The sequence below is a fragment of the Papio anubis genome, chromosome 8 (assembly GCF_008728515.1).
Source record: "Papio anubis isolate 15944 chromosome 8, Panubis1.0, whole genome shotgun sequence".
Lineage (NCBI taxonomy): Eukaryota > Metazoa > Chordata > Mammalia > Primates > Cercopithecidae > Papio > Papio anubis.
This window is the reverse complement of record NC_044983.1, coordinates 34,056,198-34,069,353: the sequence shown is the minus strand read 5'-3', so window position 1 is coordinate 34,069,353 and position 13,156 is coordinate 34,056,198. Positions and strand designations below refer to the sequence as shown.

The following is a 13,156-nucleotide window of genomic DNA, read 5'->3' as shown; positions in this document are numbered from 1 at the left end:
TATTCCTTTCAAGTTGGCTTAATTCTCTGCCTTTAGATTGAGACATTATTCAGAATACTCCTAAATTCAACCTGAATCTATAGGATCACTGGAGCTTTAAATGATTTTTCTCTCTTCAATCAGAAATGGTGTTATCTTTCAACCATACTTCTCCCGCTCCTCCTGCCCGAACACGCAAATACTATGTGGAGTCTGAAATAGTCATACACAAAGGCACGTGGGGAGTGGCAAATTACAGATCGTGAAGAATGAGAGACACTCTGGGACAGCTTTATGCCTATGATCCCCTAAAGTAGAATTCATTTCAATATGTCATTCGCCAGTTATCTCTGATTAAAGAAAAATATAATACCCCCATACTCCACCTGCTACCCTGACAGCCTTTTATTTGATATGACCACAGAAGCACCAGTCTGAGCTTCCTGTTTTATATTTGGAATAATAAATAATTTCTAGAGTGTGGAGACCACCCTAACCTTTTGGAGAAATCACTGCCAGGCACCATACAACAATTTAGGATGGATGGCATTAGAGCAATCTAATCTCAGTGCCTTGCTTTCTTTATACTTTTGCTCCCTAGGGCATATTTTGCATTTATTTCCTGCAAATAACGGAGCATATGTTTTATTTCTCCACAGTTATTTTACATCAAACTCATTCCTAGTGAACAGCTTCAATCTTGTCCAACACTTCTTGTCAGGAGCTTTGAAAATGCCCCATTTCAGGGAGAAACTGTTTGGGAATCACTGACAATGCTGTCAGAACTTTTAGTTTTCAACATGAGTGCTGCTCAAGTCAGAGGTGAAGATAAATCTCTGGTTCATCATGATTTCATCTCGCTGTCTTTGATGAACAACAAACACCGCCAATGAAAGGGTTGGTCATGGCACTCCCTCTACACATGGATAAACAGATGTGCACACACACATACATACACTAAGAAAGGAGGATGCAAATAGAGAGAAGGAGTAATGGGCAGTTTATCAACTAATAACCACTGAGAGCCTTGTAAGTGCCAAGCAGGAGCTAAAAAGAGATAAGATAAATGCACAACTTAATGCACGGCTTTATATGATTCTGTATTTTTGTTTTTATGTCATTTTTTTTAGAGACAGCAACTTCCTATGTTGCCCTCACTGGTCTCGAATTCCTAGACTCAAGCGATTTCCCCACCTCAGCTTCCTGAGTAGCTGGGACTACAGGTGTGTGCCACCACACCCTGCCAAAATTTGTATAATTCTGATACATCCTATTCTTTTTGAGAGGGCAAGGGTGGTATTCTTTTTCTTTCCTCAGGACTCACATGTTTAGTTTATAGATTATTACAGAAAAGTTAATTGGTAAATATGGCTGATTGACTCATTATCCATCAAGTCTCCTATTTGCCAGTTACCAACTGGAAGAATTAAATCATGCATAGTCATTCACACATTGACACACATACACATTTGAACCAAGATCCTTACCATGTCCTAACACACTGACCAAGGAAGATTTAGAGAATTAGAAATTTAAAAAACAAAACCTTTCCATTACGGCTGCCATTGAGGGCTATTTTGATGAAGTAAAATATGTTTTGAAATGAAGATTTTAAGAAAGTAATTGCTCTAGGGGAGAACAAGACAACATTCATCAACTAGAAATGAATTTCAGTCTCCAGTCTCTAAGCTACTAGAGGGGTCAGTTAGCTAGAATGGTAGAATCAGACTAGTCCTATCACAGATTTTATTTATGGGATGAAATGCTTGATTTGAGAGGTTGGTTAGTTCTACCCTCCACAGATATAGAGACATCTGTCTAAACTACAATGTCCCTGACTCAATGCTGACCTGTTGTTTGATAAACACAGATCCAACAGATTCTCTTTCTTCTTAGCAGCCAACAGATCACTACCTGCTTCAGTGCACTATGTAATTCTCATTGCTTAGAAATCCGAGCAGAAATTGACCTTGTCTACCATCCACTTAGGTCTTAGGCAGCAACTCTGAAAACTTATCCATAGAAAGGATATCATTGGGGCTGGATACCTTAAGTATCATGTCAAAACATCATGAAAATCTCCTCTCTTCCAGCCAAAAGGAGGAAAAAATATGTGAGAATTCATTATACTGACACAGCCCTGGAACTGAAGTTTGAATTCAAAAGAGCAACTCCACAACGACCCCTCACGATTGCTCATCAGAGAGTAACACTATAGCAAGGGCTATGGAGTGTTCATTAGGTCAGTCACTGATGAGATGCTGTTTCACTAAATTATCTAAATTATCAAACTCATACATAAACCATGCTTACATGTAAACATGGGGCCCTGGTCTGTCATGCCAGAGAATTTTTTCAGTGCTTTCTGATCATGCCTAGGAAATACACTCCAAAGGGGCTTAAAGCCTGGGGACTACCCAAACCTTTCAAGCAAATATAGTTGTCAGCTCTAATAGGGAATCAAAGGGAGCATTCAGTCCATGCTGAGATGAAGACTGCAAAATCTAATCTCAGCGCTGGTTCTGGTTTGCTGTGTAAATCAAGTGGACTAGTGGAGCTGCAGTGTTTGCAGGTCTGATGAGGGGATGGTAAACATCATAAAATGAATCTGATAGGAAGTAACTGTGTAAAAATGAAATGTTTATACGTTGGAAAATACACAAACACACACCACCCACCTGTATTTGGCATTACTAAGCGCCCCCCTAAATGGCCAAAGACACCAGTTGTCCTCAGTTCTGTCCTTGTGGGGAGTGATGACAGATTTTGGATGTAGGGTGTTTTGTTTCTGGGATGCATTGTACTAAAGCTGTGGTTGTTTCCATGGGGAAAAGTCCTGGAATGATTCTTGCCATGGTACTCAGCTCTCTCAGACACTCCCAGGGAAACCATGAATGAGCTCTGGACTTTGACTTTGATGTCCGACAAAGGGTTAAAGAGTGAGGACTCTGTCATGAGCTCCTTGTCCAGAGGGTCCTGCAGACAGATGGGTCCACTGTATGTCCGGCTCACTGTCAGATCTGGCTGCATGGCGGAATTCAGGAGCAGGGAGTTACCTGGTAAAAGAAAATTGATCTGTCACTCAGAAACTAAAAGGCTTCTCAGTTACCCCTGTACTTCTGCCTCTACAAACTGTACAACAGCCTGCATGGGTGCCAGCGGTTGCAATCCAAGCTAGCTCTTCAGGCCCACCCTGCCAGGTTGGGTGCTAGTGACTAGAACTTTTGAATCAAGAGCCCTGGCTTCCACGGTCCATTCTCTAAATGGCACTGACCCAAATCTTTCACTTTCCAGAGATCTTTCCTTGCTATCTTTTCAAAACAAGTATTTCTGGCATTCTCTCCAGCAACGAACTCAGGTATTATGGTTTATGTGATTATTTCAACTGGCAAAGAGAAGCTAAAATAACAACAACAAAAAAAAGTGGGGGGAGGATGGAGAAAGATGTTTTGCAGTTGAGTTTTGAGCAAAAATAACATCTGTTCATTTTAAATGGCAAGAGATGACACAGCGCGGTGACTAGGTAGTGCTGTTTATAACAGAAGCTACTTTGGTTCCAGTGCATTTCCTATGGAATTCTGCATAGATTCTGGAGCTGGGGAGGAAATGATTTGTCCTCAGAGCAAAAGGGTCAGGGCACCTCATGAATCGCACCACATCTGAGTAGCTAATTTGCTCTAATAACTCATATGTCACTCTGTGAGGGAAAGAATGCACCACCCAGAGACAGTGAGAAGCTTAGATTCCACATAGGGAGCAGCTTAGTATGGTTTCCTTTCTGTCTCAAAGGGAAAAAAAAATATATAACATCTTTGCAAAAACATGAGAAATTGGGCTTTGTCATCTGCTAGGGCTCGCCAATTTTTTCCAAGCCAAATATTAAAAAGAAATGCTGTGATATTTTCTTGTGATGAAGTAATCTCATTTATTAGTAAATAACAAAATAACCCTCAGTCCCAAGCTTCCCACCCATATCAGTCTGTCAATGTGACATCTCAAATTGAAAGCCAAACCATATTAAACAATTTTCCTTTGGGGCCTGACAAAAATGTTTAAAGTATGATCTTTTTGAAAATGTTGCAATTCTGGGCCATATTGTATTAGCCTCTATTGTTTTTCCATTTTCATAATTTGCAGCAACACCAGCAGGGAATCTATCACCCTGATTTTTCCCACCTCTTGTTCTGATGCTCTAAGAATCCAGAGTAATAAAGGAAAATACACAAATTGGATGAAATAAATAATGCTATAGAGGTAAAGGATCCTTGATGGTGTGTTTTTTGTTTGTTTGTTTGTTTGTATTCCATGCATGGGCATGTTGTATCAAGACCCAGGCACAGGGAGTTGTGCTTTCTAGCAGGTCTGCACTGAGTTCTATAGGTGACCATTTTGCTCCTGTTCATGGTCTTCCCAGGCAAGAAGCAGGACCAAAACCCATCTTAGATTAGAAAAGAGTTTAGAACAGGAGATTCCATGGAGACCTTAAAAGCCCATATGCCTCAGTCACCTGGCTCTTTTATCTCAAGCCCTGGCCTCTGAAGTTTAATTTTTGGCTACGCTTAGAAGATCTGCCTAGCCTAAGTGATACAAGGAAGCAACAATATTTCCTAGAATGAGATAGCACTTGAGTGGGAAATGCCTGATTCTGGACATACGTACATATGATAGCATCCAGGGTCAGAGAAAATTGGCTGCCAGCTTGACTGAAGTCTGACCAGCGCCAGTTACGCACCCCTGGTCACCCCAATCTTCTCTTTGGAAATCCTTTTACAAGTCCCTGGTCTGTTCTGTGTATGGCATTCTATTTAAAAGGCCCAGTATTCAACTTGCTGGGGCACTTGATGTGTTGCTCAAAAACGGATCTAAGACAGTGGAGGCGAAAACCACATGATATCAGCATGAGGCAGATCACCATAATAAATACACAGAGAGTGACGTTTGCCAAAGTACTTTGCTTGTATCATTAGTTCTGTGATGTTCTTGGCCAAAAACAAAAATAAAACAAAACGGTCAGATAAGTTTGGTAAGACTAATATAGTCTTAGAGATTCACAATATACATAAGTTGTGTTTAAGTGTAGGTAAATCAGCACTCCCCAGACATGTGTAGGCCAGGGATCCACCCCTCTCACCTGCTGCCTGGTGCTCCATGGAAGACGCTGGCATCCTGTGCTAGGGTAAGAGGAAACAACCAGCTTCTAGAACTCTATTCACCGCATTTGTGAGCACCCATATGCCAAGGGCTTACCCATGTTGTTCCAGGTAATCTATCATCCTCACAAGAACACTTTGAGGTGAATGTTACTAACCCCATTTTATAGCTCTAAAACTTGAGACTAAGAGGATAACAGACTGACTGATAGCAGTTTTAGACTAAAATCTAACTTCAAAGCCTATGGTCTTATGCACAAAACTGTCTCTCACACTAATATTGCTCCTCTATTTTCAAGTGTTATGGTCTAAGATATTTTGTTATTTGATGAAAATATGTTTCTAGTTTTTTTGTGTAGCATAAAAATCAGTTCTTGACCCAGTAGCTCATTCCTATAATCACAGCACTTTCAGAGGCTAAGGTGGGAGGATCGTTGAGGTCACAAGTTCGAGACCAGCCTGAGCAACATAGCTGACTATGAGACCCTGTCTCTAGAAAAAATAGAAATAAAACAAAAACTTAGCTTGGTGCGGTGACATGTGCCTGCAGTCCCAGCTGCTGAGGTGGAAGGATCACTTAAGCCCATGGGTGGGAGGCTACAGTGAGCTACCATTACACCACTGCACTCCAGCTCGGGTAATACCACTTAAAAAATCAGTTCTATATTTGGATTTATTTCCAATTCTCTACATATACTAAACTATATGTCCAAATGTAGGGGATGTGTCCCTTTTGAGGCCTAACTCTGAGGTGCCCAGAAGTGAATGGCAAGAGGGAAGGTACTCATCTCTCTGGCCATCTCTCAATTTTTTCCAGCATGCCTGTGTTTCCACTTCGGAAACCTGTCTAGTCAATCACTGCCTTGCACTGAGACTTCTGGTTCCACGCTGTAGGCATCACTGATGCACAATAAACAGAAATAAAGGTGACGATATTGACGATGAGGGTCAAGGTAGAAAACTTCATCCTCTGAAAAGAGACAGTTTCATTTTTTTCTAAAATGAAAGCCGTGTATGTTTCATCCCCACCTTGCAATAAGGAATAGATTTGGTTCCTATAAGAGAATTAAATGACTCTGTTTTGAAAATGAGTATTGCTACAGTTTGACATGATAGATTTTCCTTCCTCCACAACTAAAGATTGCTTGGACTTGGCAACAGCTGAGAGTCATTTAGGCTGGAATTTCATTTTTTCCCCCTGGCTGGCTGACCTATCATCTATTCTCTAAAATTTGTTTACTTATTTAAAATAGAAATAACAAAATTACTCCACTTCATAAATAGGGTAATAAATATACCTGGAAGGTTGTGATATAGGTGTTAGTCCTCGGTCTTGAATAATCAATACTTGGGTTAACTAAATATACATTCTCAAAAGGACATTTTTAAAAAGAAGTATAATTTGAAATAAACTCATTAGACTGACTGTACATCAAAAATGGAAATGCCTCATTGAAAATGTTGCTGATAATAAACCAAGATCCTCTTGTTCTTGTGGCAGACAAGGAGATAAGCAGACCACTTCACCCAGCCTGGTCTGTTCATGTGTGAAGACAATTTGGCAGCGGCTCCCCGTGCCAAGAGCTACCTTCACACGGGGCCCAGGAGAAGGCTGGGGTCCAGTGTGAGCGTAGTCTATGGTACTGAGGACGAGGTGTGGAGGGACCTACGCCGCTGACCTTGACGGACTGTTTTGAAGTTGAAGGTCTGGAAGCCACCTGTCAATGCAGAAGAGTCAATGACGTCCACGCCATAGTCACTCTGGCTCCGTCTATAAAGGGTGACACCAATGACCAGGACTGCAACAGCCACGACGGCAGCACCCAAGCCCGAGTACAAAGCAATGTCGCTGGCATTCTCTATGCCTGAAAGACACAAGAGAAATCGTAAGTGACCAGCATGAGCACAAAACCAAAGAACCACTCAGGGATACAAAAGGAAATGCTATTGGATTTTTGGAGCTACTGCTCAGAGAAAATGACAGATGTACAGTGAACACAAGTTGTACTTATTTTCACACAATAATCGTATTTCTAAAATGCCGTGTATAAATGAAAGGGATGCTAGGCAAATATCTTAACTGCACTAAGGTAGCTTAGCATGTAATAGACTCTTGAAGATAATCAATTTTGCAAAGAAAATAGTATTTTTTTCTAGTAAGAGCAGACACCTCCTTAGTTTAGGATGTCATGTTTATCTGCAAAACACTTTTTATATTTTCTTTTTACCAGAGCGAGGGCAGACACACACACAGTGATAAAATATGGGTGATCTGCTCTGCTTATGTGAAACCTGGGGCACATGCATTTGCAGAGAGCAGTCTAGGGCAAGGAGATAACACAAAGTCTATGAGTTGAGAAAAAGACCAGAGTTCACAGATATGAATTTTAGCATTGGCACAAATCATTAAGAGTACACTGACAACATCAGTTTAGGGCATATAGTCATTATGAGAGAATTTTATTGTGGGATATGAAGGTCGTGGTCCCAGGTGCTGTTATGTCCATGGTAGATGTTTTCTGACACCAATTAAATGCTAGACTCTAATAATTTATTGTGGAAGAGGATGGGTCGCTAAGACGGCACATGCTATTTCTCCCATACCTCTCCTACTCCATCCTATTGAATGCATGGGCAAAGCAAAAATAAAAGCGTTAGTTTGGATTTAGAATGTGGGTGCCTCCCCACCCCACGAGATGTGCTGTAGCTGCTTTTCACGCTTTTTCTAGAGGTGCGTTGGGTGTGGTTATTCCTGTAGCAGATCCATGATGGTTCCTGCAATACAGCACACGAGATTTATCTGAGATAACATAAGCCTCAAAGAGGTGTAATCTTAGAAGGTGTGTGAAAATGGAAGATGGCAAATGCTAACTACATAGTTAATCTTCCTACAGATTATGTGGTAAGTACACTTAATGGGTCCAAAAGTAATTACTCTGTCACCCCTGTGTTGGGCTTAGAGGATAAAATAAACCTATCATATGTTTACCTTGTAATTGTGCAGCACTTACTATGCATTCACCGCACCCTAATATGGTACTTATGTTATCAAATGAGTAATACTAACCACACAAGGAAAGTGAATTTATTTTCGACAAAGTTAGTGGAGTGTAAAATAAGGTGCTACCAAATTAAAGAGTGAACGAGGAAATCAAGCAGAACTGGTTCAGTAATAGGGCGATAAACACATAAAAATAATTCTCAAGTGAGAATACAACCATAAAAAAAAAACAAAAAAAAAACAAAAAACAAAAACAAAAACAGCATCTGAAAGGTCAGAGGTTTATCAAATACCTTTAATCACCAGAACAGCATGATGGCTGCTCAGAAACAGGGTGTGATTTAGACTTCCATTCCAGCTTCATGATGATTCAAAGGTGAGAGAGACAGGAATGGAGCCTATTTCTCCAACCACTCATAACCATGGCTGAGATGATAAATGACCTCAGTTTCCACATGTGCCTCTGTCATGTGGGGGAAGAAGGAGGGCAGCTATCGTTCTTAAGCTCCCACCTTCACTCTGCTCAATTAAGTACCTTGGAGGGAATAATTATTCCCAGAGCAGAGAACACAGAACACAGCAGATGCATCATGCCAGTGTATGGGAAGCAGTGAGGGAACTTTGGATTGAAACCAACTAGCATTTTCCCTCCCTTTCCTCCAGTTCCTTGGGCACTGCTGACGGATGACACTCTCACCTTAAAAAGTGTACCTGGGGAGAACACACCTGGTCAGCAAATGAGCACATACAGAGAAGCAGCCTGGCAGTGTGCAGAATGCAACTCCTTTATTGCTGAGGTGACAAAGTAGAGACAAAGGCATCCTCAGTTTTCCAGGTACTAAAATAGGAAGGACCAGAAGCCAGGAGGATGACCAGGGCAAGACGCCTGGGCTGGAAATGGATTTTGGTGGCAGTGAACATCCTAAGACAAAACCAAGCAGCAGGAACAAGTTTTCTTTGTTCCCCTGGATTGATGTTTTGTCTTTTATGTTTCTACTCCCTCCCTACCAGGTAACCAGAATTCTCATTCTCCCTCCAGATCCTGCTTTTAGGAATAACCCTATGTATGCCTGCAGACCAAAGTATTGATACCAAAGTATCAATGTTTAATACGGTTCAGTGTGTTTCCTCTCCCAGGAACATCTGTAGAATCCATTTGACTTAATTCAAAGGAATAAAATACAGAATTTTAAAAATGAGTAGAGGAACTTCAGGGACAGGGTAGGGAAAGAAAGGACAGAGACCTGCATGGCGAGTACTGGTTCCCCTAAGGCTCACCCTGACACTGGGACAGCTTGATCTACAAGCTAAGTGGCAGAGGAAAGGGATGCCCATAGAGAGATAAGCAAAGCAGTAATTATTTTACAGAACAGTTTATCCTGGGAATTACAAAACTCAGCTTACAATAATTTCACTAACTCAACAAATATTTATTGAGGGGCAGCAATGAAGATGCGTGGATGAATTAACATGTGGCTCATATTCTTAGTCATTTCTTGTCTAAAGGTGGTAAGGACAAGGTAGTGATGAGATCTGAGTATTTCAAGTGCAGTCACAGAGGTATACACAAGTCCTCAAAGTCACATTTTACACCTCAGGAGACAGAACCAGACTTTACCCACAGCTCACATTCTTCTACAGGTGAGTCACTGTGCCTCTTTCTTCTTTCTTTTCTTTTTACCCTTCTCTTTTTGATCTACCTGGTTGTACTTCATCTCATTCTTTTTCCTCTTCCCACCCACACCCCCATCCTGCTGTTTTCTGATCTTTCTTTCCAAGAGCACACAGTGGCTTTCTTTGTAAAGATTTCTGTGTGTTTACAAAAGTTGAAGTGATTCTCTTTCATGTGTTCAGTATTGGCCCAAAGGTTTAGTTCTAGATTTTTTATTCTGGCTTCATGAGAGAAAGGAGAAAGTCTTGTGTGTGTGTGTATAAGTACATGTGCACTTAAGCATTGCCCCTGAAGAATTATCACATACACACATGTGCATACATGCACACAATCACACAGCTCTCCTAAAGAACCTTGGAGGCCTCTGCCCCTCATTCCTGGGAGAATTGCTCTAGCAACAGGACCACAAGGTGCAGTCACTTCCCAGGGACTGGCAACTGTTCCCATAACCATTCCTGTGCTCAGCCTTTCAGCCCTTTATTGCATTGTCATTCATCCCAAGTGCAACTGTAACTGATATCTCTGCTAGATGGACACCTGCTAACAAAAGGCCATATGTAGTAGTCAGTGTAATATATACCCCCCCAACCCCAACTCCACTAGGTATCTAGACCCTAGCCCTCTCCATCTACCCATCAGTCAGAGTACCCAGTGCAAGGTCCTTCTCTCCCATGAAGGTGATTCTGTCTTGGCCAATCCAGTCAGCGCTGCCACCCTGTGGTCTTCTGAACAACTTGTATCACTTGTGCTTCCTAGATTTCAATTTGGGTTGTACTTTTTATTGTTAATTTTCCAAATGCCAGTGAGTTGCTTTGTTTTCCCTAACTGCTTTAAACTCTTCAAAAGCTACAATATCTCTATAACTTCCCAGGGAAACTTGCCAATCATCATGAACAGCTCTTTATTGATTGCTTGCCTGGCCTCCAACTGTGAGAAGAGAAACATCAAAGAAACCACAGTCTTAGGTTGATTTTAGAACCCCTGCTGCCAGGACTCTCTTTTCGTTTACATTTACACATATGTTTATACCTATCCGGTCTCTCAAGTACAGTGTGGCTGGTTTGTTTGCTCAAAGTGATTCTGAACAAAAGCCCTGACTGAACAGGCTATTCTGTCTCTTTGTGGGCACAGGATACTTTCCGCTGACTTTCCGTTTCATAAACGAAGCTTTACATACCAATGTGTTACAAACGTCTTTCCTGTTTTCTTCATCCCTATTTTCCTCTTTCCTAGAGTCACAAAAGCTTCAGGCAAAGCTTGGGAGGACTCACCAGGTGGTAGAGAAAATTACTGTCTACAATCTACAGGTATTTAAAAAGCCCCAAACCCCACAAACAATGTAGAGCACTGACTGCAAAATCTCTTGTATTCCAAATCAGTCAGAAACTACTGAGGAATGTACTCATGGCTGGAAGGGACACAAAGCATCTGCAGAGAAGGCTGAAAAGATTAATCGAGATCTGAAAACTAGGACCCTGGAGAGGAAATGTTTATGGGTTCATTTGTCCTGAAGAAAAGGGTGCTGTAAAGTGACTTCCTGGTGATCTTGAATACATAAAGTGTTTTTATAAGAAGAGAAGAGGCCTACCATCTGGGTAGGTGCTCAGTGACCATTCATTCATGATGAAGCTAGTAACCAACTCTTCACCATCTTTAACAAGAACTGCAAAAGAGGACTTGACCTTTTATTATAGCGATTGGGACTCTGGTTAGATATTACAATGACCTTTTCTACAATGAGGGTTGTTAAAAACCTGAATTGTATTTCTGTGGGAGATTGTGAAATCTCCTTTCAGAAAGTCTCTAAAAAACGGCACGACTTTACAGTACTCTCCAGTTTTTTTATTTTAGTTTTGTGGCCAAAGCTGGGGAGAAGGACTAAATGACCTTTCAAAGACCCTTTGAACTTCACAGTTCAGGGAATGCGTATTAACAAGGTTGATAGCTTAATGCATGATAGTCATATCCAGTCATTTACTGTCACCAATGTGCCCAAAGGACTCTATAGAAGGGCTTTTTAGTTGGTTTTCCTCCTTCTCTTTACATAACTCCCCTCTAAAAGATGTATTAATGTCAGCCACTTACTAATGGAAATTTAACTCAGTGCTCATGTTACGACCTTAACTATATACCAGATTAGAATCTATTTTGCAGGATTCAGATAAGTGACTGAGAATTAACATAGGAACATAGCGAGTACCTTTCCAAACATATGATATTCTGTTTTATCTCCTATTGGATATTGCAGAATGCCATTGCTCCTATTTCAGAAAAACAAACATACTTGAATTGGTATATATAAGAGGAAGTGAATTACTAAGGAATCCATATGATAAATATAGCACATCCTGAGAAGGGTAAGACAAACAGAAAACGAGGCAGCCAGCCATGGAGATGGAATCCCATAGAAGGCCAGGTAACAGGCACCCCAGGAAGCACCCTCAGCACAGGAGGTGGTGTTGATACAAAGTTCCCTGCCAAAATATTTAATTGCATGCTGAAATATGATGGAACAGAAGTTATTGTTAAAGTTCTTTATATGTGCTGTCAACAAGAAGGAAACTTTTTTTTCTTTAATGCATCAGAAAATAGCTTTTAAATGGTTAGCCATGGCCAACCATGCTAAGCAATTTCAATTATATTTGCAATTTTTAGAATCTTGTAACATTTCTGCCTTTCCAATTTCCCAAACTCCAAAATCTCATTTTGCTATTGTAGTTGTTGTTTTACTGCTGTAATGACAATAACAGCTATATCTTAAAAAGCACTTAGAAGGCACTGTTCTAGGACTTTACATTTATTCATTCATTTTAATCTTCCAACAACGTTCTAAAAATATCTTCACTGAGATGTGTAAACTGAGGCGAGAGAATTACTTGCCTTTCTCAAAGCCTCATGATTGAAAAGTAGCAGAAGTGGGACTCAATCCCATGCAATCTGGCTCCAGAATCAATGCTTTGGATCACTCTCTATCCAATTGTTGACCTGTGTCTTCCTGATCACACAGTGTGACTATCTCTCAGGAACCACAGTAACTCAGTAACTGAGCACTAACCTTATGCTGACTTCTCTTTCTCTAAGAACTACCCAGATGATCACATTTGCATCCTCATAAATAAAACCTATGAGGTAGGTATTATATATTAACATCTTATTTTACTGATCATGACACAGTGTCAAGCAAGTTAATAACTTGGAAAATGGCAAAGTGAGGCTTTGAACACATGTCCATCTTCACTCCCAAGCTGCTTAACCATGACGCAGTGTCTCTTCCTTGTGTCTCCTCTTTGCTCTCTCCATACCAGCACCCGAGTTAACTTGCCCTGCTGGAGGAAGTCACCATAGCACTGGCAT

The 13,156-nt window shown here is 40.9% G+C and overlaps 1 protein-coding gene across 7 annotated transcripts in view; it reads right to left on the bottom strand.

The window, feature by feature from the left end:
- The window catches only part of UNC5D (unc-5 netrin receptor D), a 576,267-nt gene that overhangs the window by 72,708 nt on the left and 490,403 nt on the right, over positions 1-13,156 (bottom strand). For 5 of the 7 annotated variants that reach the window (XM_009212864.4, XM_009212866.4, XM_009212870.4 and 2 more), the window contains 2 exons: positions 6,809-6,994; positions 2,658-3,035 (listed from right to left, as the gene is read on the bottom strand). In XM_009212864.4, coding sequence (XP_009211128.2) covers positions 2,658-3,035; positions 6,809-6,994 — 564 coding nt within the window. The remainder of the gene's footprint in view (positions 1-2,657; positions 3,036-6,808; positions 6,995-13,156) is intronic. The other 2 variants (XM_009212868.4, XM_009212872.4) reach the window with 1 other exon arrangement.